The sequence below is a fragment of the Poecilia reticulata genome, chromosome 11, assembly GCF_904066995.2.
Source record: "Poecilia reticulata chromosome 11, P_reticulata-male-v2, whole genome shotgun sequence".
Lineage (NCBI taxonomy): Eukaryota > Metazoa > Chordata > Actinopteri > Cyprinodontiformes > Poeciliidae > Poecilia > Poecilia reticulata.
In genome coordinates, this window is record NC_088840.1 from 19,123,064 (window position 1) to 19,148,567 (window position 25,504).

Consider the following 25,504-nt stretch of genomic DNA (forward strand, 5'->3'; position numbering starts at 1 on the left):
TACATCCTCTTTGCTTATAGACTTTCAAAAATCTCATCAAACTGATTTTGATGCTAAGAACATCAATGAGGAAAGTAAGAATAGCAACTCCTTCCTTTTTTGTTTCACATGCCACACCACTTCCGGTCTAGAAACACGAGCGCCTCATTCACTTGTGAGTACAATATCTTGGGTACAAAATCTAAGGATGTAATTGGAGAAGCGCCATCATACATACATACATACATACATACATACATACATACATACATACATACATACATACATACATACATACATACATACATACATACATACATACATACATACATACATACATACATACGTGTATTTGCAACAGAGGTCTCTGGAAAAGTCTTTTTTTTGGGTCAGAAAAGTGCATTTTAATGTCACTTACCTGCTTGGACAAACAGACTGTGATTTAGATCTGCTTCATACTGTTACGGTTTAATGATTTTCTGTCTCCTTAAACATATTTGTAGATTAATCAAAGTAAAAGGAAGTCAAAGTCAGAAATCCCATTACCTCTGCAGGAACAGCTGATAAACTGAAGAGGCTAATTGCCTAGCGTTGACCTAAATAATTATTCAAATATGAGATACATTTTTGAACGTTCTTCTGACATCCCTTCTCTCTTTCAGACCGGCATGGCGTTAACGTACGATCCTGCTGCAATGCAGAATGGGTAAGAAGTTTATCTTTGGCACCAACTAATGCTCTCTCCCTTCCTTGCTCATAGAAACCAAGTCAATATCCCTGCCATACATAAAGATTAATGTAGCATCTGCACTTTGTTACGGTTTGATTACTGAAATCTATACAGACTCCAGGTATTGGTTTTCGGTGGTTGGGTTGGATGAGAGATATGGGGCACAGAGGGGAAGCCGTGCGAGCCGTCCTGTGTGTGTGTCTACTTGTGTGCGTCTTCACTTGTGCTTTTGGTCTTTATGTCATGAATTAATGGTAATCCGGAAATAAATGACCAGAGCGACATATTTAGTTTTTCCAAGTTCCTCTGAGACAGGAAAGAGCCTGCTGGACCCACCAGCCCCCTCTATCTACCCCTGACCTCAGTCATTCACAGGAAACTCCTCACTCCCACTTCCTAAACCACTTATCCCCCAGCGACCACAAGTCAATCTCAACCAGCAGCCTACACAAACAGCACCGCTCGCTTTACGCGGCCTGCAATGTAAACGCTCTGTCTGGTGGAGCTCTGCAGGCTTGTAATCCCACGGATATATTTTGTGGGAAAGTACTGTTGACATTTTCAGACGTTCCAGTTTACATTTAGTCCGACTGCAGAAAAAGTGAACGAACAAAGCAATCGGTTTGATATCGTCCAGCAGAAATGTAAAGTTTAGGAAGATATTTTTTCACAGACAGATGCAGCATCATTCTAGTGTATACTCACGTTACTATATTAAATTTTTACTTCCATTGTAGTGTCTGCAGTATATGCAAAAGTTTTAAACTACCCCTGATTTATTTTACCAGTGGACCTGCATGCTTTCTCAAGGTCTTTAAATATGTTCTAAAAAACAAGACTGGGAGATTCGATGTCCTTGGGAATCAACATGTTTGCCCCAAAATACACTTTTCACAGATTGTTTTTGTTTTGCTTTTTCTTAATTCAATTTAACAAAAGGGAACAAATTCTGTCTTTGGACAAACTTGTGGTTAAAACTAAGCATGAGCAGGTCCAAGATCGTCACAGCATTGAAGCTTTGATCACTCTGGCACATCTGATTTGAAGTACTCTAAACCATAGGAATGTTATGCTGGAGCATTGTTTGTGGTTTTGGATTGTAAGGACAATAAAATCAGTGTTTTGGAGTGGTCATTAAAAAGCTCTAATCCCAGTTCACTAGTAAACCTCTAGACAGCTGAAAACAAATGTCTGTCAGCTGCTTTGCCATTCGATAGCATAACACCTTGGTAGAAACATATATGGCATGATCTAACAGAAGCGACGTTTTGCAGCCAATTACTTTGGGAGATTTATAATGCGAGTCCCTCTTGATGTACAATTTGTACATGTAGATAGGAATGGATGTGCAAGGCCTGTTTTGCAACACTAGAACTTGGATAATTAGTGAGATGGTTGGAATGAAATCACGTGTATGGTGGAATTCTGAGGTCAGATGTGAGGCCATCTGTTGTTCAGCTGAGATTTGTCCAGAACTGGGTCATGCAACAGAGCAATGATCCCAAACACTGCAGAAAATCAAACCAAATGGCAGGAAAAGAAAAGCATCTTATTGTTCCAGGCGGCTTAAGGTCCAGACGTCAGTGTGATTTAAAAGGCTTGGCTGTAGTCACGAGAGAGCAGCGGATAAACAAACGTCTTTCAAGATCAATATACTAATGCAAAACTATAAATAAGTGTTCTTTGATTCTTTCATAACAATCTGAGAGGCAGATAAGATCACAGAGAACACGACTGCTACGTCTTACCCTTACTTAATGTGGATTAGGTGAGGGTAAGATCCTCTCTTTAAAGCTGTTGACAGTGTCAATCGTTTTGGGTTAATTTTAGAATTTAGAAACATAATTGAACATATTTCAAATGACTTCTTGATAACATGCGATCTAACTATTTGGCTGGCTCTTGCACATGTCTGAAATATCCCCGCATCATAATGTGGGGATATTTTTCTTCCTCAGGGTCAGGAAAGCTCGTCCGAATTAGTCTGAAAACATTTTAGCAAATGATGATCTGATCTTTAGCTACAGACCAGGCACAAAACGACTAATTTTGTTTGCCTAGACAAGAGCCATTTAAATATAATTTGTTATGCTCCAGACCGTTCTTACTTTGTGGCTTTGAGGAAATGACACAAAACACCAAAATAAATAAACCTGCAGTTTTACGGATGTGTTCAGCTCGGGAACAAAACACTGCAGCGCATTTGTGTTGCATAAGAGGCGTTTGTTTAAACTATTTAAAATGACACTGGTAAATATACATCACACTAAATGATGGTAAAATTTTATTTGATCCATTCAGATCCACTGATTTTACCATTTAAGGAAGGATAACAATATTGCATTCTGACCTCAGCTACATGATTGATGACTGTTTACACATCTCGTAACAAACCCATGAATGCATTTTTGTTTTCCAACACTGGGAATTGTCTCTGTTCTCACTGAAATTGTCCAAGCGCCACCTTAACTAAGAGCTTAGGAACAGAAGGAGAGGGTAGATGTAAAAGGTTAGGTAGGTCTGGAGAAGTTCAAGAAGAAAGTCTCCTTTTTCTAAACTTTCTAAATGTTTTCTGACTGAACCTCATGACTTTGAGCAGACGAGGACAATGTCTTGATGTACATTAGCTTGTTTTCAGAAAACCGAATACAATGAGCCCCTGCCTATTTGGGGTTCAGTATTCTTGGAAAACATGACCATTTGTTCAAATGTTCAACGGAAAATTCAGATTGGGAAGCTGAAAGACTTAGTTGCAATCCCGCTTGGCAGGTTATTGGCTGGTGTTTGGAAAGCAGTCAATCCAGGAACACAATTTATTTTCCTTTTCGCTGATTGGCAGTTCCCCCCAGGAGCGGAAATAAGGAAGATTGTAGATATAAGCTTCCTAAAATGGTTTCCACTGTGAATATCAATGCACATTAAGGTATAATTGGTATTTGAGCTGATAGAGCTGGTAGTTAAACGTCATTAGGCGGTCCACCGTAATCCATTTCAGTACAAATACTAATAATACTCAACAATTAGATCCTCTGTATGCAAAAAAGTATTCTGGAGTCAAATGTCAGTCCCACTGTCTGACCACTGACGTTTGCTGAAACTGGGTCAACAGAAAAATGATCCAAAACTCAGCTGCACAACTACAACAGAACAGCTGAAAAGAAATCAATCAAGGGGATTCAAGGTCGTAGTGAAAATGCAAACCGCAACCTGATTGAAATGCTGCGATGGGACCAGAAAAGAGCTGTGCAACAAAAACGTTTGTGTCCAAAACTCAATGCGCAATAAGAGGGGGCTAAAGTTGGTTCTTCTGTGTGCTTTGGCTTAAAATGACTTAAAATGATTTAAATCATTAAAATGATTAAACTGATTCAGAAACTGAGATTTGAAGCCAAGTCAACTTTTCCATCATGATTGTGTATAAACATAAATACAGAAATACAAATGTTACTGTCAGGTCCAATACCTTTGCATTATTTCCTTAATGTCAATTATATTTTTTCATAATTGACCTGAAGTATTTTCTGCAGTCTCAATTTTAAACCTTGTACTTCACTGCATTCTTCTATTAGATTACATGACGTAATTAGAACAGCTTTTGCCTGGTTTTAACTTTTTTTTTCCCATTTTGGCTCCTTTTGTTCTCTCTTCTCAGTTTCTACTCCTCGCCTTACAGCATCGCCACCAACCGCATGATCGCACAGACCTCCATCACGCCCTTCATCGCTGCTTCCCCCGTTTCCACATATCAGGTAGGTCGTAATGTGCCACTTTATGGGTGGATCGGCTGCCTGCGTGCGTTATGGAGAAGTTTTCTTTGTGCGCGGGGATGTTAGAAAGGAAATGAGCTGCAAAACGGCATGAGGTCCTCGTCTCTTCTCTGGTTATCTCTCCACTGTCCCAGCTGTGCTTGATAACATCTGTTGTGCGCATGGGAATCACTAAAACGTGCAAGAAAACAAGCAACATAAAAATCGGCATCAAGAAAAGGCTGAGAGAGGAGAGGACAAAAAAACGTGCACATCCAGTGTAGTAATTTTAATCTATATATATTGTTATAATGTGACCCATAAAAATCAACGGGTTATTTTTAACTGATCTCTTTAAGTGATCTCTTCCACATAATTAGATGTGAAAAAGATCTTTTAGGTGTTTCTTTAGAAAACATCTAAAAGAATGACAAGATTTCATTATTATTATTTAATTAGCAAATCAATTTGAAGCTTTCTGAATTTAAAAATGAGCAAAATTAGATCATTCGTATTAGAAGGACTTTTACGTTTAATAATTCAACCATTTTGATTGTAGCAGCTGATGATGCTAAATACTTGAGATCTTTGGTACATGGAGGCAAATTTTGCTTAGTCTTATAAGGACATATAGAAAGCATCTGAGGGAAAAAGCTGTGCTTATTGGCGAAATTGTGAAAAGTATCTAGTTTCCTCCCATTCAGTTGTCTGACTTCTGCCGCTGCTTTTTTTTTTTTCCATTTTATTTTATTTTCTCTACCTTCGCCACACAATCGCTTCTTCTTTCAGAGTAAATTTTCCACATTCCCCGTGGCTGTGATGTGTGGAGTAATGCAACAGAACAGAACAGGAACGTGAAAATTGGCTCTGTGATATGCTGGGAGCATCAACCATTTCCCGTCGCTGCACATTTCACGCAACACCCTTTTTCCTAAATCTAAACATCAAGAGGCCCCGCCGCCATGCCCTTTCGCTCTGCCGCTATCATTTAACATCGGCTCTATTTGGTATGCAAGGACAGATGGATGAGAACGCAGAACAGGAGATAAAGGAGAGGTGGGAGTGTTTTAGAGGAAGATAAGTTGGGAGAGGAGGAAAGGATCGCTCAGGTGGCAGCGATGGCGGTGCTTCGGTGGGTGGGCAGAGGGAAAGGTGTTCTTGAAGGTTGCTGTGTTCGTCTTTGATGCACGGCTGATTAAAACTGCGGTCCGGTACCTGCGGTGTAGGGGGAGGGGAGGGGGGGGAGGCCGTGGCACGTCTCTAATCTGCTCTCGGAAGGCTTCCCAAATTGATTTATCAAAAACAATGGGCAGGCTTTTGAGGAATATTAATCCTCACAGTTTCAATATCGGCCAGCTCTGCCACCGCTCCTTGTAATATTGCCCTTCAGCCAGGCATGGCGGGAAGGTGAGTCCTTCATCTTCCGCTAAAGTACAAAGAGACGCAGCAAGAAGAAAAGGGAAAAGAGACAAGGCATGCAGTCACACACAGCATGGCAAACAAAAGGAAATCATTTCGTTTTATGATGAAAAGTGTTACCTTTTGTAATGAAAATCTCTAGGTGCATAGATGTTATGGCGTTTGCAATTCCGTCTTTTATGTTTCTGTTGAGGTGATTCTTATTTTCAACGGCATTTATCAAATCAGCAAATGGCCCATACAGCTCCGACAGCTAGGCTCTGGTGTTCTTGTAAAACTGCCGTCTGTGGGCTTCAGCGACCACTGGCTTTGCAAGACCGAAAAAAAAAAAAACGCTTTGATGATACACAAGACGGGAGCCGGTCCAGACCAGATCACTACCAAGATTTCAGCTGTAGTGTCGCCAGTCAGCCGTGGCCTGGTTTCCATCACCGGCTTTACAGACCGCTTCACTGGCTGACTAAATATGTGGCTGGCTGTTTGAGAGTGGGGCTGGCTGCTTCACTAACTAGCTACCTGGCAGGCTGTTTGGCTTTACATGTGACTGGTTGGATGGGCTGCCAACTGGCTAACCACGCTACTGAGCACCCGGCTGACCAGCTTTTTGCTTTATTGGCCCTTTTAAATTGTAAAACAAGCTGTGAAATTCAGCCAGGGGTAGGGCGCTCTCTTAGGTTGAGCACATTTTGCCATTCATATTGACCGAACCCGGGGTGGTTGTATGGATGTACCCCGATGACTCCTGTAATATAGAAGCAAAGCCACTTCGTTTGAGCTCAGTTTTGTGCGATTCGGTTTATAAAATTAAACCCAGTTACCAAATCTTCAAAAGCAAAGACATTCAAGTTCAAACAAACTTGAGAAAACACGATGCGTTAAGGGGGCACGCGCTATTATCATCACCATTACTACCATTTCAATTTTCTTGTGCATGTAGCTTGGAATAGTTATATTTGTCTCAGCGTTTGAATTAAAAGTAAAATGGAACAATCAGTCAAATACAAAAAGAGAGATGGAATACAAATGGCCTCCAATGATGAAAGTCGAGAAAGTAAAGTTGGCAGGTAGCAAGTGAGTTCATAAGGTAAAGATTTTTACGGCTATATTTCCAGTGAGGGGCAAGAAAAACACCAGCTTAAAAACTTAGTAGACCAGCATCCAACCCAGGAGTTTAGAAGCTCTTTCTGGTTAGGCTAATCTGTCTCTACATCCGCACAACACTGGATGACCATTTGTGACAAAAAGTTTGATATGAAAAGAAGAGAATATTGTGATGATTTTGTTAAACAGTAGTACTGAATGAAATCGGCTTGAAGACTCGACTTTTTTCCTGCTAATTAGTGAGTGTTAAGTGTTTAATTAAGTTTTAACCACACTACAGTAACGTAGTTGCCAGAATGTTATTCTTTCTACACTCTCTGACTCTACACTGAAACTCTATGGACACGTTCACACCTGAGCTGTGAGATTTTGCTTTCTTGTACAGTCAGCAGTTTAGGCAGGTGTGAAAACTCATCAGAAACTTTTGCAAACCAAAAAAGCTCTGGTCTTCCTCAAAACAGGGGTCTTGTTTTGTTGCGTGTGAATCCTGGTGCAGTTTGCCAACAGACTGTATTTTCTGGACTGTTCTATTTCTTTCATATATAGAAAGTGACAGGCTGGATTGATCACTGCCTAACCTGCAGCTCATACTGGGTAGCTTATTGTGATGTCGAGCCAAAACAATTGGAGAAGAACTGCTAGCACTTTCATTATTCCCCACCAAGTCTCAGACAAAATGCCTCACACTATCCTGCTATGAAAGCAGCCTTTAATATTGTCTACAGTCAGTTTTTTGACATGTCACATGACCCTAAAACATAATTTCAGGCTAATGAAATGGATAATGCACACTCTGTAGTTCATGTTGCTCAGACACAGAGAAAGAAAAATCAACTGGAGCTGATTAGCCCTGCAGGAGTGAAGTTTGGAGAGTGTGGGTATTTGCATTTGTGTTACTATAATAACTCCTATGAACATTAAAATACTGGGGGGGAGGTGTTTTCAAAGTGTTGATAGGTGAGAAGAAAATATCTCCATTCTTTTTTTACTGTAGTCCTACTTTAACACTGTAGCCAGCAATTCAGTTGAAAATTAAATAAGTTGCCACTTCTAAACATATACATAATGGTATACTTGCAAATCAATTCAACATGTAAATAAATTACAAATACCCCATGATTCTTTTTCTTTGATAAAATAAAAAAAGAAAGGTGTTTTATAAAGTGGTTGTGATTCTGTGCTTTGAAAAACATGGTAAGGAAAAATGAAAAAGGATTTTAAAAATTGGAGCATCTGAGGTGACATGAAATATATATGGCAAAAAGTTTTTTGTTTTTTTTTTTTGCTAAGTGGGATAAGTGGGTGTTTTTCTTTTTATTTTTTGTTGTTGTTTTTTTAGGTTGTCCCATTTCATTAGATGAGCTCAGTGGCGTGTTCGCCTTGCTAAATGCTTCTTTGCTTTCTGAAGCCCTAAATCAGGCTCAGAAGAACCATCTCACAATTTACCACTACCATTTTAATTAGCAAACAGAGATTTTAACCACATCTCTCATTATTCCCTTGTTCTCTTTGATCTTGTACAGCCAAACACAAAGCCCCAAGTCTTATACGTATTAGTCTCAAGACTGCAGTCCTTTTATCTCTTAAACTAACAGGGAAGCCGGAATGCTCTTCCTCTGCCAGGGCCTGCACTCTGTCAGTTTTAAAGACAGTGGCTGAGATCAGAATGAAAGCTTTTATGAATTCCTCGTTTAGTTTCTCAAAATTCTGGCCTTGAAGTTTTTCTGTGTTGCCGTGTACAGACAAGCAAGTGGCACAGAGAACCCTTGTTGTGGTGGCACTGCAGTTTCTTACTTAGAAAATGCTCAAGAGACGCGATCAGAGATAAGCTTCCTATGTGTCAATCGGCTGTCCCGTTCAGCTTGCAGAGAACAAACAGTGCCATGTGTAAACAAGCCGACTTGGCTGCACGTTTCCGAATATCAGCCTTGTTTAGGTGCGCATCCAAATCACGCATTTGTGTTGGCTCAGCGGATTGATTGCTCTTATAGCAGATTATTCCGTATTTGTCTTTGTTTAATCCAATCGTTTTACCGAGATCTACGGCCGGTCTGTGTGTTTGTCGGCTACAAGCTGTCCAATTCTTCTCTCTTGCAAATAAATGAAAGAAAAAAAAAGTTCTGTTTGTTCATCATCTATTCATCCAGTTTCATGACTGTCACTACCAATGCTTCATCATCTCTAATTTTCCTTTTTTAAATGAGTTTGTTTCTGTGAGTATTTCTCTGGTAATTGCTTGGCATGTGTCTCCTCTGTCTTTGATTCAATCATGGCAATTTTATTATTAAAAATGTGATGTTGAGTTGCTGTTGTCTTAATTTAAAGCCTGTTATTGCAACAGGATTGAATTGGAGAACAATAAGAAATAAACACTCCATGCACAAGCCAAACTTTTGGCAGTTATGTCAAAGCAGGCTGCCTCCAGATCTCTAAATTCTTGCAATAACTTTTTTTGGCATAGCTCAATCTGTGTGAATCTCAGCCATTTTGGTCAGTGTAGTAATTTCAAAGCCTTCAGACAGGAACATTCTTCGAACGAACTGCAAATACGCCAGCGTCTTGTACTTGTTTATGGTGGATTTCGTTTAGATCCAAGACTCGTAAAAATGTACGTCACCACACATTCTGTCTGTTTTTCCTCAGGTCCAGAGTACGTCATGGATGCCTCATCAACAATATGTTATGCAACCGACAGTAAGTATAGTCAAACACACTGGGGCTGGTCTTTATATCCTATTTTCAGACCAGCTTCTGTTTGGTATTCTTTTTTGACATCTACTGGCTTCTGTTTTCCTTCACATTTTATCCTGAGGAGACAAATTTACTGAATCCAAAACACCCAAAGCAGTCCAGAACAAGATATACATAAATAGCAATATGTTTATAATAGCATTTAGTTTTCTAGAGTAAGAGTTTGCTTTGGTTATTTAGTGGAATATTTAATGGAGGAATAGTTTTGGATTGATCTTCAGCATCTCACCTCACAGATTTTGTTTTGACCCTCCTTGAATTGAAAGAGAATAACTTCAAAGTCGAGAGAAGTTTTCAACATTCAAATCTGTTAAGAATCGACGGGGATTGTGCTTGTTTTTATTTGTACCGCATAAATTTAAATCCCTGGAATATTATTATTAAATGAAATAATTAGAAACTCAAAACATTAGAGCAATGTTTCTATCAGATCAATATTTTTAGTAGTTTCAAACACCGGATGCAGATCCTGTTTTTCAGCCAAAGCAATTTTTTGATGGCTCCACTTATTTTACCGTCTGTTCCTTTTCTGTCAAATTTAAGAAAATCGTGTTCTCCTAATTTAGCTAAGTTTTCCTTCCATGTGGACGGCAAGCCGGGCATCTGAGAGGAGGAGATCGAGTATCTGCGTCTTTTTCAGAAATGATGGCGGGATGGAATGGGAGATGGACAATTGGATTGTTGCTTCATGTGCAGTAATGAGACCGTCGGCTCGTTCTTACCCGGAAAACAAAGTGCAGATTCGAGAGGTGAAGCTCTCGCTTTACTTGACCGTCTCCGTTCCAACCGTCATGAGATGTGGATGACGACGGAAAGAACACGATCCCAGATACAAGCAGCTGACAGCACCAGCAGGGCTCTGCAGTAGAGATAAGATGAGGAGCTCTGTCATCTGCAGAGTTCAGAGTCAAAACCTGTCTTCGCTGCAGCTAACGGAGTCAGTTGAAGTGGTTCAGATATCTTATTATTATGGATCTTGGACAAGTGACTTTTAAGGTTTTCTGGGTGTGCCACAGTCATTAGAAGCCTGGTATTACTCTTTGTGGAGAGGGATGTCAGACTCACCTCTGCTACACGTGAAATGGACGGATTTATGGACACTTAGATTGATGGATAGAGAAAAAAAAATAAAATCATGCAAAGCTTAAATGTCATATATTTTTTCAACTAAATGTATAAATAATTCATGACGCCCCGCGTACATTAAATGTGGTTCTTATTCTCATATTGCGCATCCGACGCTGATAAAAAAAATGAGCGATTGCGACTCCTGGTTAAAACAAAGCTGCTAGCATCAGCCTGATAGATATGAGTTAATGGAGCCATCAAAGAAAAGACTCAGCAGATTATAGGCGATTTCTTAAAATCACAAGTTGAGCACATACCTTGTGGGCCAAATATTCGTCTGTATCTTATTTGCATTCAGAGGAAGTCGCAAGTCATCCCAGTTAGCAGAACAAGAAATGTTTCATGCAGTGTTGGTGCAACAAGCCCGTGTAAAGTTGAAGTCCCTCTAGTTGTTTGTTCCTGCAGGAACAGCTTGATATAGCAAATGATTTCTGTCCAGATTAATCAGTCTGGTTTTCGGTAGCTTTGTTAGCCTCTCCTTAGACTTTGTGAGTTTCAGCCTCATGAACTAGTTAACGCTGGAGTCCGCTGCTGATGGTGCAGTACTCCCTCACTGGATGGGAGCTCAACCAGCCGTGCGACTCCCTGCTAGGGCCATTTACCACTCGGGCCTAGCCGTCTCACTTCCCCTCCCACTGTGGGACAGTGAACATGTAAGCTGGTCACAGCAGGCCTCCAGGCAGACACACACACACCCTGAGGTAGCTTTCCTCAGAGCTTCTCAGTTTCCCTTTCAGCCTTACAACTTCCAGTTTTTTGTATGATGGCAAACTTGACCTCTTCGCCCAACTTGACCTCTTGTACCGTCCTACCTTCTCAACCAGACGTGATATTTCTTGATGTTTCTTGTTTTCTGGTAGCTTTTGGCTTGTACTGATGTTAATTTGTCATGGTATAAATATGACTTCCTTGGCAATAACATTTCTACTATCATAGTACAAATATGTAATATTTGTAATATTTAATTAAGGTAGAGAGCAGCCTCTCGCTGCCTCACTGAAAATCTCTAGACTGTCAAAAATAGCATATTTGGAGCTCTAATATCTGTACAAATACAACCAATTACGACTAAAATGAATTTCTTCTTTACAAAAAATAATTAATCTGTAAGTTTTTTGTGCGCATCTGAAAATATAGAACATTTTTCTATAAGTTCAAATTGTAAACTTTATTTACTATTTTATATTATCATTAGCTTTTAACCTCAAACGGTCAACTTCTTTGATTCCTAGATCAAAGAGGTTGATCTAGGAATCAACCTCTTCACACACATTATCCCTGTGAAGAATGTGTGTGAGATTTGCAAAAGATCATCAACTCTTCCAAATATAGGATGCTGCACATCAGATGGAATCAGACTCTACAAAAGGATATAACAGAATCACTTTGCTATATGTTTTCTAAAATTTAACCCTGTGTTTAAGTGTGGCAACACAAAGGAAAAGCCTACACGCCACTGTGAAAAGCACAGCTTTCTCTTTTTTTTTTTTAAGTTGACTCAATGACAGTGAAATTGACTGAATCTTTTTTTTTGCTTCCACACTAAAGAGTGAGTGTCAGTGTGACTTGCTACTGATTAGACGTGGTGCTTTCGATGGTCAGAAAACTGGGTTTGATGAGCAGCTCAAATGTTTCCAATCACCACCCGATTCCTCAGAACACCTCCAACTTTAAATCACCACGAGATAAGTTTGGTTTTCAATTAGCAACATTTAGTTTTATTGTGGTCTTTGCCTTGGGGCTTTTAGCTGGTCTTTGAAGAATAATGTTTGCTTTTGATGGCTACTTGTTTTCTGCTTCTTAGTTTTACAAAATATTGTGCACTGAGAAACATGGCAAAGCCCAGAGGGATGCCTGTATGCTGGGTTTGGAAATCACCTAGTTTAGCCACAAATAAGACCTAATTTTAGTTTCTTACAAACATTTAGCTTTCGTAGAGTTGTCTGAACATTTTTTTTTAGTATTGTATCTTTGCCTTGTCTGCTGTGTGATGTCACAACGTTGGTTTTTGACTGATTTGCATCAATCCCACCTGAAAGTCTAGAGAAAAACTTGTCACGACCGGTTTGAAAAAAGTACAAGTATCTCTCGCACGTCACAATTGAAACATACAGAACGACCGTCACACAGAACTGTGTGTTTGTGTAATTGGTCATGTTTGCCATCACGTTCTTGTGTGTTTTGTTTTACCATATGTGAGCTACATATTGGTTATTCCCGTCGAGCCTGTGCAACGCCTGATGGTCATCCATCTTCCGGCCCCTCTGTCACAGGGCCTCTCAGAGTGCTTGGCACTGGCCATTAACCAGCCGCCACATTGTGCTCTGCTCTACATCCCATCAATCGCTCATGCCAGCAGTAGCCATGTGGCCATATCTTTCCCTGTGGCCCCGTCCCTGTTGCCTTCCAGTGGCTCTTTCTGTAACCAGACGGCTGCTCGGAACTAACCCCAGCTGTCACGGCCGTCAGTGGATCATGGCGTCCAATCTGTCCCCCTTTATGACTCGCGTTCGAATCGACTACCAGTTACATACACAGCAGACCACCCTTTACACACTCCGTGTGCCAGCAGTGCAGTGAATCACAGCAAATTAGCCAAGCACCCCAGCTTTAAATGCTTGAGGGGGGGGGGCACTCAAAACATTAAAAACCAATTGATTGCGTGGCGGCTTGGCAGCTCCTTCCTCGTGTCGCGCATTAAACCAATGGAGCGTTCGGTGGGAGCGTTCGGTGGTGCTCCTCGTGTTACGGGGCAATATGGAGGCACCTGAGCGTGGAAGAGAGAGAGGTCACAGGTAGCAAATGAGATTGAAGTAAATTGAATTCAATTAAAACACAATAAAATAAAATGATGAACATTCAATTAAATAAAAATAAAACAATAAAAAATCGAAATAAAGCACAAGGTAAATTTGTTTCATTTTAAAATATTTTAAAATACAATTAAGAGATTTATGTAATATAACAAATGATGAAATAAAGCATATGTTCTTCAGCATACACCTTCTATGTTCAACCTTCCTTTTTGACTTTTCTCCTGCAAATCTAGGAAAGCACTAAAAATAAAATTTAGCAACCATCTGAGCTGTGATCTGGCTCACTTTGCATGATGTCTGTTTCAGTAGAAGCAGCAGTGAGTCCATTCAAAGAAGCCATGGGGATAACTCGCTCCACCCTAAACTCAGATCCAACTCCGTCCGCCACACGCCTCACACAGAGCAGTTCCTGGTGCCAAATGAAACATCAGTTCGTTTTAAAGGCATCGCCATCAATCATTTCACACGGTTGCTTATGCTGACGAAAAAACAAAATCATAAATGGAAAAGCAAGGAGCGTTATCCTTCTTTAACAACTTGTACAAGATTTTACGAGCTTGTTTGTTTCTGCAAATGACGAAACATCACGCTACGGACAACTGACTGGTGTAAAACTGTGCTCCTGCAGGCAACAGAAAGTTGAACTGAAACCAAATGTTTGTAGAGACTATCTATTCATCACAGAAGAAGAGAAATTTCTCTCCAGCTGTAATAAATCTGGAGAGCTGACCATATCCTGGCTCTCTTTCAAGCCCCCATCTGCATTACAACTTTACATCATATAAAAAGGACAGGTAGCCCATAAATAAAGCACATCTTCTGGAAGATGATTCAAATTTAACGAACATAGGTGACTGATCTCAAAATGGAAAAGATGTGCAGAGTCCAGTCTCCGGTTGTAAACGGAAAGGTTATACACTTGAAACGGTCTCCGTGCCCTTTCATGTGTGTATGGCTTTGTTTCCGTTAGTGGAACCTACAAACGTAGGCAATAAAAATGCGTGTTGGACACTAATGTGTGGAATAAATAAATGGTGTGCTGTACCAACAAATCAAGCTGCTTACACTGAAGACTTCATGGGAATCCAGATTTAGTGGGCAGTACTGGCCACTGGATTGTTTGGTCTTATCAAGAAGTACACTACCTTGAAAGAAATCCACAATTTGTCACATTAGAACCACAAATTTAAATGTATTTTAACTGGTATGTTGTACACCGGATTAACAAAAGTTGATAATTAACATTTGACTCGCTCTCCTTTGACGAAATGTTGAAATTCAGCCACACTGGAGGGTTTTCGAGTGTAAATGGTGTCTAATGTCATATTACGGTATCTGGGATGGATTTATGTTCAAGATTTGGGAAAGCTACTCCAAAACCATTTTTGTGGAGATGCAGCTGTAATTGTAGCAAAAGGTGGAGGATTTACTGAAGAGACGAATCGTTTACACACACCCTCCAATTTTCAAATCTGTTTTTAAGCATTTTGAAGACGTATATCCTTTTTTTCGACTTTTTACATACAGTCCCTAAAATGTTTACGTTTGTGATTTGACAAAAACCTTAAAGGATTTAAATAGTTCTGCAAGATAATATACACTGCTCAAAAAAATAAAGGGAACACTCAAATAACACATCCTAGATCTGAATTAATTAAATATTCTCATTGAATACTTTGTTCTGTACAAAGTTGAATGTGCTGACATCAAAATCACATGAAAATCATCAATGGAAATCAAATTTATTAACCAATGGAGGCCTGAATTTGGAGCCACACACAAAATTAAAGTGAAAAAACGCACTACAGGCTGATCCAACTTTAATGTCCTTAAAACAAGTCAAAATGAGGCTCAGTATTGTGTGTGGCCTCCATGTGCCTGTATGACCTCCTTACAATGCCTGGGCATGCTCCTGATGAGGTGGCGGATGGTCTCCTGAGGGATCTCCTCCCAGACCTGGACTAAAGCATCCGCCAACTTTTGGACAGTCTGTGGTGCAACGTGACGTTGGTGGATGGAGTGAGACATGATGTCCCAGATGTGCTCAATCGGATTTAGGTCTGGGTAACGGGCGGGCCAGTCCATAGCTTCAATGCCTTCATCTTGCAGGAACTGCTGACACACTCCAGCCACATGAGGTCTAGCATTGTCCTGCATTAGGAGGAACCCAGGGCCAACCGCACCAGCATATGGTCTCACAAGGGGTCTGAGGATCTCATCTCGGTACCTAATGGCAGTCAGGCTACCTCTGGTGAGCACATGGAGGGCTACCCCACACCATTACTGACCCACTGCCAAACCGGTCATGCTGAAGGATGTTGCAGGCAGCAGACCGCTCTCCACAGCATCTCCAGACTCTGTCACGTCTGTCACATGTGCTCAGTGTGAACCTGCTTTCATCTGTGAAGAGCACAAGGCGCCAGTGGCGAATTTGCCAATCCTGGTGTTCTCTGGCAAATGCCAAGCGTCCTGCACGGTGTTGGGCTGTTAGCACAACCCCCATGTGTGGATGTCGGGCCCTCATACCATCCTCATGGAGTCGATTTCTAACCGTTTGTGCAGACACATGCACATTTGTGGCCTGCTGGAGGTCATTTTGCAGGGCTCTGGCAGTGCTCCTCCTTTTCCTTCTTGCACAAAGGTGGAGGTAGCGGTCCTGCTGCTGGGTTGTTGCCCTCCTACGGTCTCCTCCACGTCTCCTGGTGTACTGGCCTGTCTCCTGGTAGCGCCTCCAGCCTCTGGACACTACGCTGACAGACACAGCAAACCTTCTTGCCACAGCTCGTGTTGATGTGCCATCCTGGATGAGCTGCACTACCTGAGCCACTTGTGTGGGTTGTAGAGTCCATCTCATGCTACCACGAGTGTGAAAGTACCACCAACATTCAAAACTGACCAAAACATCAGCCAGACAGCATAGGTACTGAGAAGTGGTCTGTTGTCCCCACCTGCAGAACCACTCCTTTATTGAGTGCGTCTTGCTAATTGCCAATAATTTCCATCTGTTGTCTATTCCATTTGCACAACAGCAGGGGAAATTGATTGTCAATCAGTGTTGCTTCCTAAGTGGACAGTTTGATTTCACAGAAGTTTGATTTACTTGGAGTTATATTGTGTTGTTTAAGTGTTCCCTTTATTTTTTTGAGCAGTGTACATACCTACATTGTAAAAAATATGTGTATATGTATACAGTAGAATCCACATGAATATGATAAAATCCGTATTTATTCTGTAAAATTTTAGCAACCGCGGCTCCCAGTATTTTACCTTAAATTAGGAAAGTTTTTTTTATACAGCGTAGTATGGAAAAACTGAGTATTAATAATAGTTTCATTCTCAATTACTGTGCAGTATGGAGACGGCGTGAAACTCATTCCTCTCATTTTTCTCCTGTTCATCATTTTTCTCTCCCTCCGTCGGACGTGTGAAATGTCTTCCCTTTTTCTTCCTTCTACTTTGGTCAGCAGACCTTGGAGAAAACTGAAAAACTCAAATTTCCAAATGATAAATTCATACACACGGCTCGCGCATGCACACAACTGCCTAAAAACACATATTGTCTGAGTGCAGAAACTCATTCCACATAATGGTAAATCTCACTTACGAACAGCTCATCAATCACACACGCACACACACGCAGACTCTCAAATTCACTTCACACTGCCTGTGAGAGCCGGGGTAAGTGCAGCACCAGCCATGCACAGCAGTGCTGTCTTTTCCTCGTGACTTATCCGTCCTCGTCTTCTTCTTCTTCTCCTCACTCCTGGCTGTATGTGTGTCAAGTGTGCATTTGCCAGCGTGCACTGGCCCTTACATGGGTGAATTATCGAATTCCTCTCTGTTTCACCCCAGCCAATCCTTTTCTGGCGCAGGCTTTGAATAGACATTTACCGAGCCTCTACTTTCTGCCTTCATCGGATAGGGGTGAATCAGTGCACTGTGTGATACCCATCTCCCCGCGTGACATTAAAATCGCTCCGCAGATTCAGAGGGGGGGGGGACATAACGTTGGCCTCATGAATTTATCTGCTGAGGCAGAATTTGAGACGGGGCTACATTCGTCCTTGGGTTGCTCCCCTCTGTTCTCTCTTGTCTTTCAATCTTTTCATGCCCATTTCCTATACTCGCTCTCTACTCCTTTATAAACATCTCACTCTCATTATTTTCCTCTTTTCTCCTCTGTTTATTTCTACTCTCAGGCACTTTCAGAGGATGATTACTTATGCTGTGACAGTGTCATTTAAAATATATCGTACGTGCATCTAAAAGCTTGTTGCTGCACGCTCCCGCTGTGTGGGAAAAATATTGAGCAACTTTATTTTTACTTGTTATCTTTGACGACTTTTGCAGTTTCAGCAAAATACGATTTGAGACACAAAGCTGATTATGTTTGCAATTTTTGCTTTCCTTTCTGCATAGTGAGTATTTTTTTTTTTTTTTTGAGAATCCTTTTGTGTGAAATGATTAATTTGTTTCATATTAGGTGCTCGGAAAACTCTTGATAAATGATCCCAGTCTGATTGCAGAGAAGAATAGATCTCCCATGAAGACATGACAAATGCAATTACATGCTTCATTATCCACCTTCATCCTTTAATATGCACATTTGTACATATTTAAGCATACTACAAATCAATCAAAAAACTATCCTTCACCATAGTTTTTCTTGCAGCCATTAACACGTTTCATAGTCATAAATGGATGAATAAAAAGGTTGAGGAAATGCACATCTAATCTTAAGTTTAGGCTAACATAACATATGTAACATATTTCTTTTGTAAAATCTCCTTTTGAACTTCTTGTCTACACTGTCTTGAAAGAAAACCCGCAAATGGGTACACATGTGTATAGACTGGATATGTGAAGATTATTTTAAAAAAGAAATAAATCAGGAAGTGGAAACATTTCTCTAACAAACATTTTATTAGCAGCAAACAAGCTTTAAAACTGAGTACATTTTTCCTCTGCACCTGCATCAACCATTTATGGTTCAAGATGGCAAAAAAAGTCCAGCAAGTGCCAGGACTGTCTAGTAAAATGAATTTAGTTGAGAATTTGTGTTGCCACTTGTGGATAGCTTCCTCAGAAATGGCAGCAAGAGGGTTTTTTGCATGCATGGTGAGGCAGAGATTTTAGAAGGGCAGCAACAAAGTCTCTTCACTCCACGGAAAAGATCAAGGACAAACTGACTGCAGAAAGTACCAGGGGTTTCTTGCAGTGTTTCAGCCTTTACTTGATTTTCATGGAAAGACTGACATTCTACAGGAAGTAGGATTGGGCTTTTTAGTAGAAGCCCACTCCTACTAAAAAGCATCTGGAAAAGGCGGAGTGTCGGAAAGAGCAGGGACTTCTTAAAGAGGCCGATTTCAAAGCGTCCAATTGCAAAGTCAAATTTCTTAAGTCATGACATTTTTAAAACAACTAACGGTGACATAATTACTTGATTCTCACATAAAAGGGCACTATCTGCTTGGAGAATGCGTAATACTGCACCTAGGGTTCGTCGTGTTACGCATTCAGAGATCATGATAGATACATGGAAGATAGTTGCATAGACCTTATTGTCTGTATGTCTTAAAAACACATTAATTCATAACAAGAGAAAATGGATGCATATAACAAAACCCCACATTCATACCAAACAGCCAACCTAACTACCATAGGCTTTTTGTGCTACCTTTGACTTTCGATTACCTCAAACCATTCTGCTCACAACCTCCGACATCAACAAGGCAAATTCATCAACTGTCACTAACTTCCTCTGAGCATGCTCAGTAAATGACTGAGATGTGTGTGTGTGTGAAAATCCACAAAGATCAGCAGTTTCTGAAATACCCAGACGAGCCCTACTGGCGACATCATCCGTGATGTGTTCAAAGCCCCTTCAGTCCTCTTTCTTCCTCACTCTGATTCTCGGTTTGAAATTCATCACGTTGTCTTTGTGTCAATAAAATGGCAGCAGCTCATTGCATTCAGGCATCCAGAAACTATTTGGGTTGACAAGCAATTGGACGGATTCTGCCTCACAAAGTGTCTGGTGATCTTTGATCTCAAAGCCTCTCATATGTTCCTTATTACCCTTTCTTTTTTCAGAATAAGTTTTTGAAATATTAAAAAAAAAAAAGCCCTCCTGGGATTTCTGTCAGCTTAGGAAATATCCTAAATGTTGGTTTAATTTTCTTTATCTGTGGCTTCTGCTAGATAAAATCACCAGCTTGCCTCCATTGCTCATAATGCAGCAAGATATTTCTTGTACGTGGTCCAGGTAATGGCGGGGCAACCCTGGAAATCTCTTTGCCCCAAGGAGGGATTCATGCTGCAGACCAGAGTGAAAGACTGGGGCAGTTGGCTCCGTTTGCTGGGATTACCCCAAACATAAAAGGCACCTTAAGGCTTTCCGTAAAGGAAGCTTTAGCGTAGCAGAACAAGTAAAAAAAAAAAAAAAAGTGTTGTATTCCCCGCAGATTCATATTCACCTATTAGCTCTGGGCTCAAATCACAAGGTTTCATTTAAAAAACACAAGTGTTGTTTCTTTTTCTTTTGCTTGTTTTTTGGATTGATTTTATTTCCTGCTGCTTTGAACCTTCAGGAGGGCCATCCTGCAGACTCAGGGATCTGTACAATCCTTCAGTTTTTAAGTATCCTCTCAATCATCAGCAGATGTTTTTTCCACACCGGCGCGATTGACCGAACACGCTTTGTCTCTGTGTGTGTGTGTGTGTGAGAGAGAGAGATTGAGGAGCAGCGCTGTCGTGCTACGTTTTTAGCAGAATTACTTGTACCCTGCAGTCAGTGTTCTCACATATAAAGCGAACTGCCTTCACACACACACACCAGCAGCAGTATCCTGACCGCAGAACCTCACACAGAGAAACCGACTGTCAGTCGCTGTGTGGAATGTGTCGAGTCGGGTTTCCTTCATGTAGCCGCTCACAAGCGATGCTTTGTTTAAACAAACACTAGGGAGGACAGACTTGGTCACTATTTGATGTTCTCGAGGTTTTTAATGTTCCTCCTTTCGGGTTGTGTCTGCCCTCCTAACATTCATGTTCTGTCTGACCTGCAGCACATTCGGTTCTTGCAAACGCATTACCCGAGTGTGTCAGGTGGTGTTGCACTGACATCACTTTTGAGAAACAGTCTAGACAGGTTATAGTGATGAATATTTAAAGTTGGAGCTGTCATGCATTGAGCTTTTTGCCCTGATTGAGGTGGGAGTAAATCAGATCTTTTTTTTAATATTTATAATGCCTTGTTTAGACTAAAATGACTGAAATCCGCTGCAACAATTTGCCAACAGAAGCAGAATTCGGGAAAATATTGATAATGCTATCATATATTACCATGATTATAATTTGAATAATCATCTCTAAGAGGTATAGAGAAGCACAACAAAGAGACATTTCTAGGCTTAACACTCCCACAGATGATCTCAATGTTGTATCTTATCTATAAAACTCTATATGTCCATACAGAAACAAAACGGTTTCTTGTGTTTGACTATCCGTACAAACACAGTAAAATTCAAGTTTGATCAATTTGAATTAGAAAATTATTATATACCTTGTATATATAATTTTTTTTTTATTCCAGTAACCAAGTTCACAAAGTGAAAAACATCATATAAATGACTTCTTCTTGTTATAATGATTTCCCACTTACAACTAATGAAAACACATTGAAGATTACAATCTTACACCAGACCAATAAAAACATTTTAATACAGAAATGTGGGCAAATGAAAAGAATGTTTACTACCTGTTAAAATGTATTTTCAAAAAGTATTTTAATCGTGCAAACAAGCCTCATCTGTATCCGTATTCGAATTTATTGAAAATGACTCCATACACATGCAACCATTTGTTCATCTAATCTCTCTATCCATCCATGATGCAGTTGGTCCAATAAACCATCAAGATATTATTGAATTAAAATAAAACATATTGACTTTAAAGTAATCGGAGCCCCGCCTCAGTGTGCTTTCATACAAAAGTTTTTTTAAACCATAAACTGTTTTATTGAAAGGATAAGCTCCCTTTAGTTTGATTTTTGTTCCCTGAGCAAATTCTCAACTAACCTTATCTGGAGTCTGTGTAACACCAGCCCTGAATGTAAATCACTTTAACAGCCCGTTGAGTGTGCTGGACATCCTTCAGCCCTAATGGATCCAGCAGTAAAAACACTCGCTGTTTGTTTGACATTTATGTGTGTGTCCCACCTGTTCTGCAGAAATCATACAGAATCAGCAAATTTACAGAGCGAGTAATGAATATTAGCAGATAGCGATCAGGGTTTTTGCCGTTCTGAGCGTTTTACCCAGAAGGAGCACTCATTAGTTTTTATTATTATTATTATTATTATTATTATTATTTACTGTACTTTTCTTCTGGTCATTGAGTCTTCATCAATGTATTTCACTGCCAGAAAGGGGATATTTTCTCCTCTCCACTCTTGAGCGGGATCAATACCTCCACCGAATCCTGTGCATACACACTGAGGAGCTCAGTAAACATCACCTCATACATTTGTAACAGATCGTGGGTCTGCAGCATCCGTTATCTCCCTCCACTCATACGCGCGCAGGACAAATCTGAAACATATATTGTCTATTTGTGTCAATCTCCCTTTTCGTTTTCTTTCCGCTCAAGCTTGTCAATGAAGCAACACACACACGCACGCACGCCCACGCACACACACGCACACACACACACACACACACCCAGCAAAAACCAACGCTAGCACAGTCTCACAAACACGGAAAATCGAAATCACAAATCGGCTTAACTCTCCCTGACATGTCTGTGAATTAAGCCTTTCCGTTGCTCTCCCTTTCCCATTATAAAGGCATTGTCAAACGCTGAATCGGTAACAGGTAGCCCACAGCTCCTGCTGCTTCTTTCTTACCTTTTCCTTCCTATTTCCTTCTCTCCCTGTTGTCTCCTCTTTTGCTTTTATCCCCCCAGCTTTTCATCCCTCCATTTCTTTCCTGATTGTCTTCAGAATGACCTCCATCAGTTCTTTCCTTAGTAACTTTCCCCTGTCCTTAAGCAGTCTTGCTGTTTGTTCCCTTATTCTTTCTTCTATTACTAATGTGAAGTGTCTGCGGATATTTTCCATATTGTGCTATTTTATTCTGTATTTTTTCTGTCAAATTATAATTATTATACATTTTCTTAACTTCAGTCGTTCACATTTTAACTCAATACACACGGGTTGTTTTGAAAACTGACAGATTAATGTGAAGCACTAAATTCCCAGAAACATGTAAAGTATTTAAATGAACCCCGACACATAACTAATGTTACATCAAGCGTAAAAATTGTGACATAAAAACTCAGCCAGCTTTCCTATAAATTCACTTTACTGGTTATGCGCGTCGTTTCATTTAAATCGTTTTATTTATTTGTTGCAGTGATTTTGACAAGAGTGACTATTCTTCCATGTGTTTTGGCTCTTACATAATGAGAGAAACTGAGTTGCCTACAGTAGTTGTTGTTTACAGTTGCCATTTTTAAAAGATTTAATAAAACAAATAAAATAATAAAAAAGCCACTCTTGGGAACTTCCTCCAGACCAATAAAGACAAGTACAGAGTTATACTGTGCACATTTTTTTTGCCTCTCCTTTCCTCTCAATGAGTCAGACTTTTGTCTGATCCTTTTATAGAGGCTTGTTCAGCAGTTCTTCAGCCAGTTCTGTTTGTTTGCTTTGTTTACCATGACTGCCAGCAATGCTGTGCATGATGCAGGACTTGCTCCCTATTATTATTATTATTATTATTAGTTTATTTTTAAGAGAAAAAAATAAGGCATTCTTCAGGATTTCTTCAGTTGTCGTGAGAACTTTGGTTTCTTTGAAATTTTATGTTTTTTTATCCTAATGGGCTGACTATTTTAAGAGTATTTGTGTTGACAGAAATTTGACCATAATCTTTGATGATTAAAAAAATAACATTCCATGCAAAATCGACACTGTATTGAATACAATAAGAAAATATGATGACCTAAATAACTTTTTCACATATATTAAGGCAGAAAAATCTCATTTAAAGTCAAGCTCTTGTGTTTAAAAAAAAAGTTTGGTGTATTAGCAGTTAATGCTAGTTTAGATTAGGGTTTGTTGTGTTACTAGAAAACTCCCTGGTGCACATTGTTGCTTCTGCCAAATGTCAGCTGGGACAGGCTCCAGCCCCCTGCAGCCCTCTGCAGGATAAAGAGGCTGTGGATAATGGATGAAAGGAAGTTAGTTTTTTTTTTTTTTCCCTCCAGCGTAATATTCCAACAGCTACTAGCATTTGCTCGGTTGTATTACATACAAAGAATATTCTTGTTGCCTACAGCAGAACAGTATGTTCAGTGAAACCAGTGTTGTGAGTAATTATTTGTGAAAAATTAATGCATTTTTTTTTTAAAGAAAAACATGTTTTGTGGTGCTGAAAATATAAATATTTTAGGTCCTGTGTGATTACTCACCATAATATGTTAGTGGAGGGGTGATAATTTGGGCTTGTTTTGCAGCAAAAGGACCTGAATTAATCCACATACCATTTTTTAAATAGCTAAAAGTTGGTCCAAATTGGGTCAGCAACAGAAAAACAATCCCAAGTGCAGTAGCAAATAATTTTGAGTGTAGACATGGCTGACTGTGTTAACCGCAACATTCCCCCCGCCCCCCCCCCCTTCAGTTTAAAAGATTGAATTGCTCAGCAGTGAAGCTTTAATGATACATGTTCAGTCTTTTTCACAGCTAATAATTTCTCATATATTGCATTTCAAGAGAGGGAAAACATGCACACTGTTCTGATCTCAGCGTTCCACCCAGTGCGTTTGATATTTTGCAGTTGTAACTCCAAGAGGTATCACAGAAGGTTTGCATACTGAGAGGCAGGGAGACTGAGGAAGAGGAGGAGTAGGAAGGAAACAGAGTCAACTGGCAGCGTTGTGAATGCAGGGTGTAGACAAGCAGAGCGATTCTGACAGGCTGTGTCTGCACAGTTTGTTCTCCAATAGGCCCACACAGAGTCACCAGTGGGGTGCACACATGCACACTCTCGCAAACGCGCACTATCGAGTTGAACGCTCACGCACTCACTGGCGCTGTCAGTCAAGCTACACACAGCGTACTGCAGACTTATCAGCACACACACACACACACACACACGCACACACACACACACACACACACACACACGCGCGCACACACGGCTACGTTTTTAGCACAGGCACACACAGACAAAGTGGAAAGAGAGGCGAGAAGAACAGTGGAAAGGACCGGTTTTGAAGCGGTCTCCTCCCAAAGCTTCAGTACCGGGGAAATGGAGCTATCCTGACAAGGGATGAAAGAGCAACAATGGTTTCATCACTTTCTCTCATGTTTCACTGCACCATGAAAAAGAAGCTTCCGGCAGCCTCATCTGCCCATTAGGGAAAACATGATGTGCATTATACCAAGAAGAGGATGCTGAACAGTGAGCGTATGAGGGGCGGTGAGGACAAGCAGAGAGGGAGAGCAAAACCCTCAGCAACAGTTGTGGATGATTCTGAAGGGACTGAAGGTGGCAACATTGATCTCAAAATCTACCGATACTATCGATACTGTCTCTCTGCTGAAGCCTCCTGCTGAGAAATATTTCCTCTTATTTTCTTTTAAATTTACCTAGCTTTACTGTTAAACAACTCAAAAATGGTCATCGTATATATATATATATATATATATATATATATATATATATATATATATATATGTTAGAGATGTGCCGATCAGGTTTTTTTCTGCCAATATCGATACAGATCACCGACTGAGGGATGATCGCCGATACCGATCACCGATACTG

At 40.3% G+C, this 25,504-nt stretch overlaps 1 protein-coding gene across 6 annotated transcripts in view; it reads left to right on the forward strand.

Moving 5' to 3' along the window:
• The window catches only part of rbms3 (RNA binding motif, single stranded interacting protein), a 339,603-nt gene that overhangs the window by 292,554 nt on the left and 21,545 nt on the right, over positions 1-25,504 (forward strand). For all 6 annotated transcript variants that reach the window (XM_008422426.3, XM_081612665.1, XM_081612666.1 and 3 more), the window contains 3 exons: positions 642-685; positions 4,362-4,458; positions 9,619-9,669. In XM_008422426.3, coding sequence (XP_008420648.2) covers positions 642-685; positions 4,362-4,458; positions 9,619-9,669 — 192 coding nt within the window. The remainder of the gene's footprint in view (positions 1-641; positions 686-4,361; positions 4,459-9,618; positions 9,670-25,504) is intronic.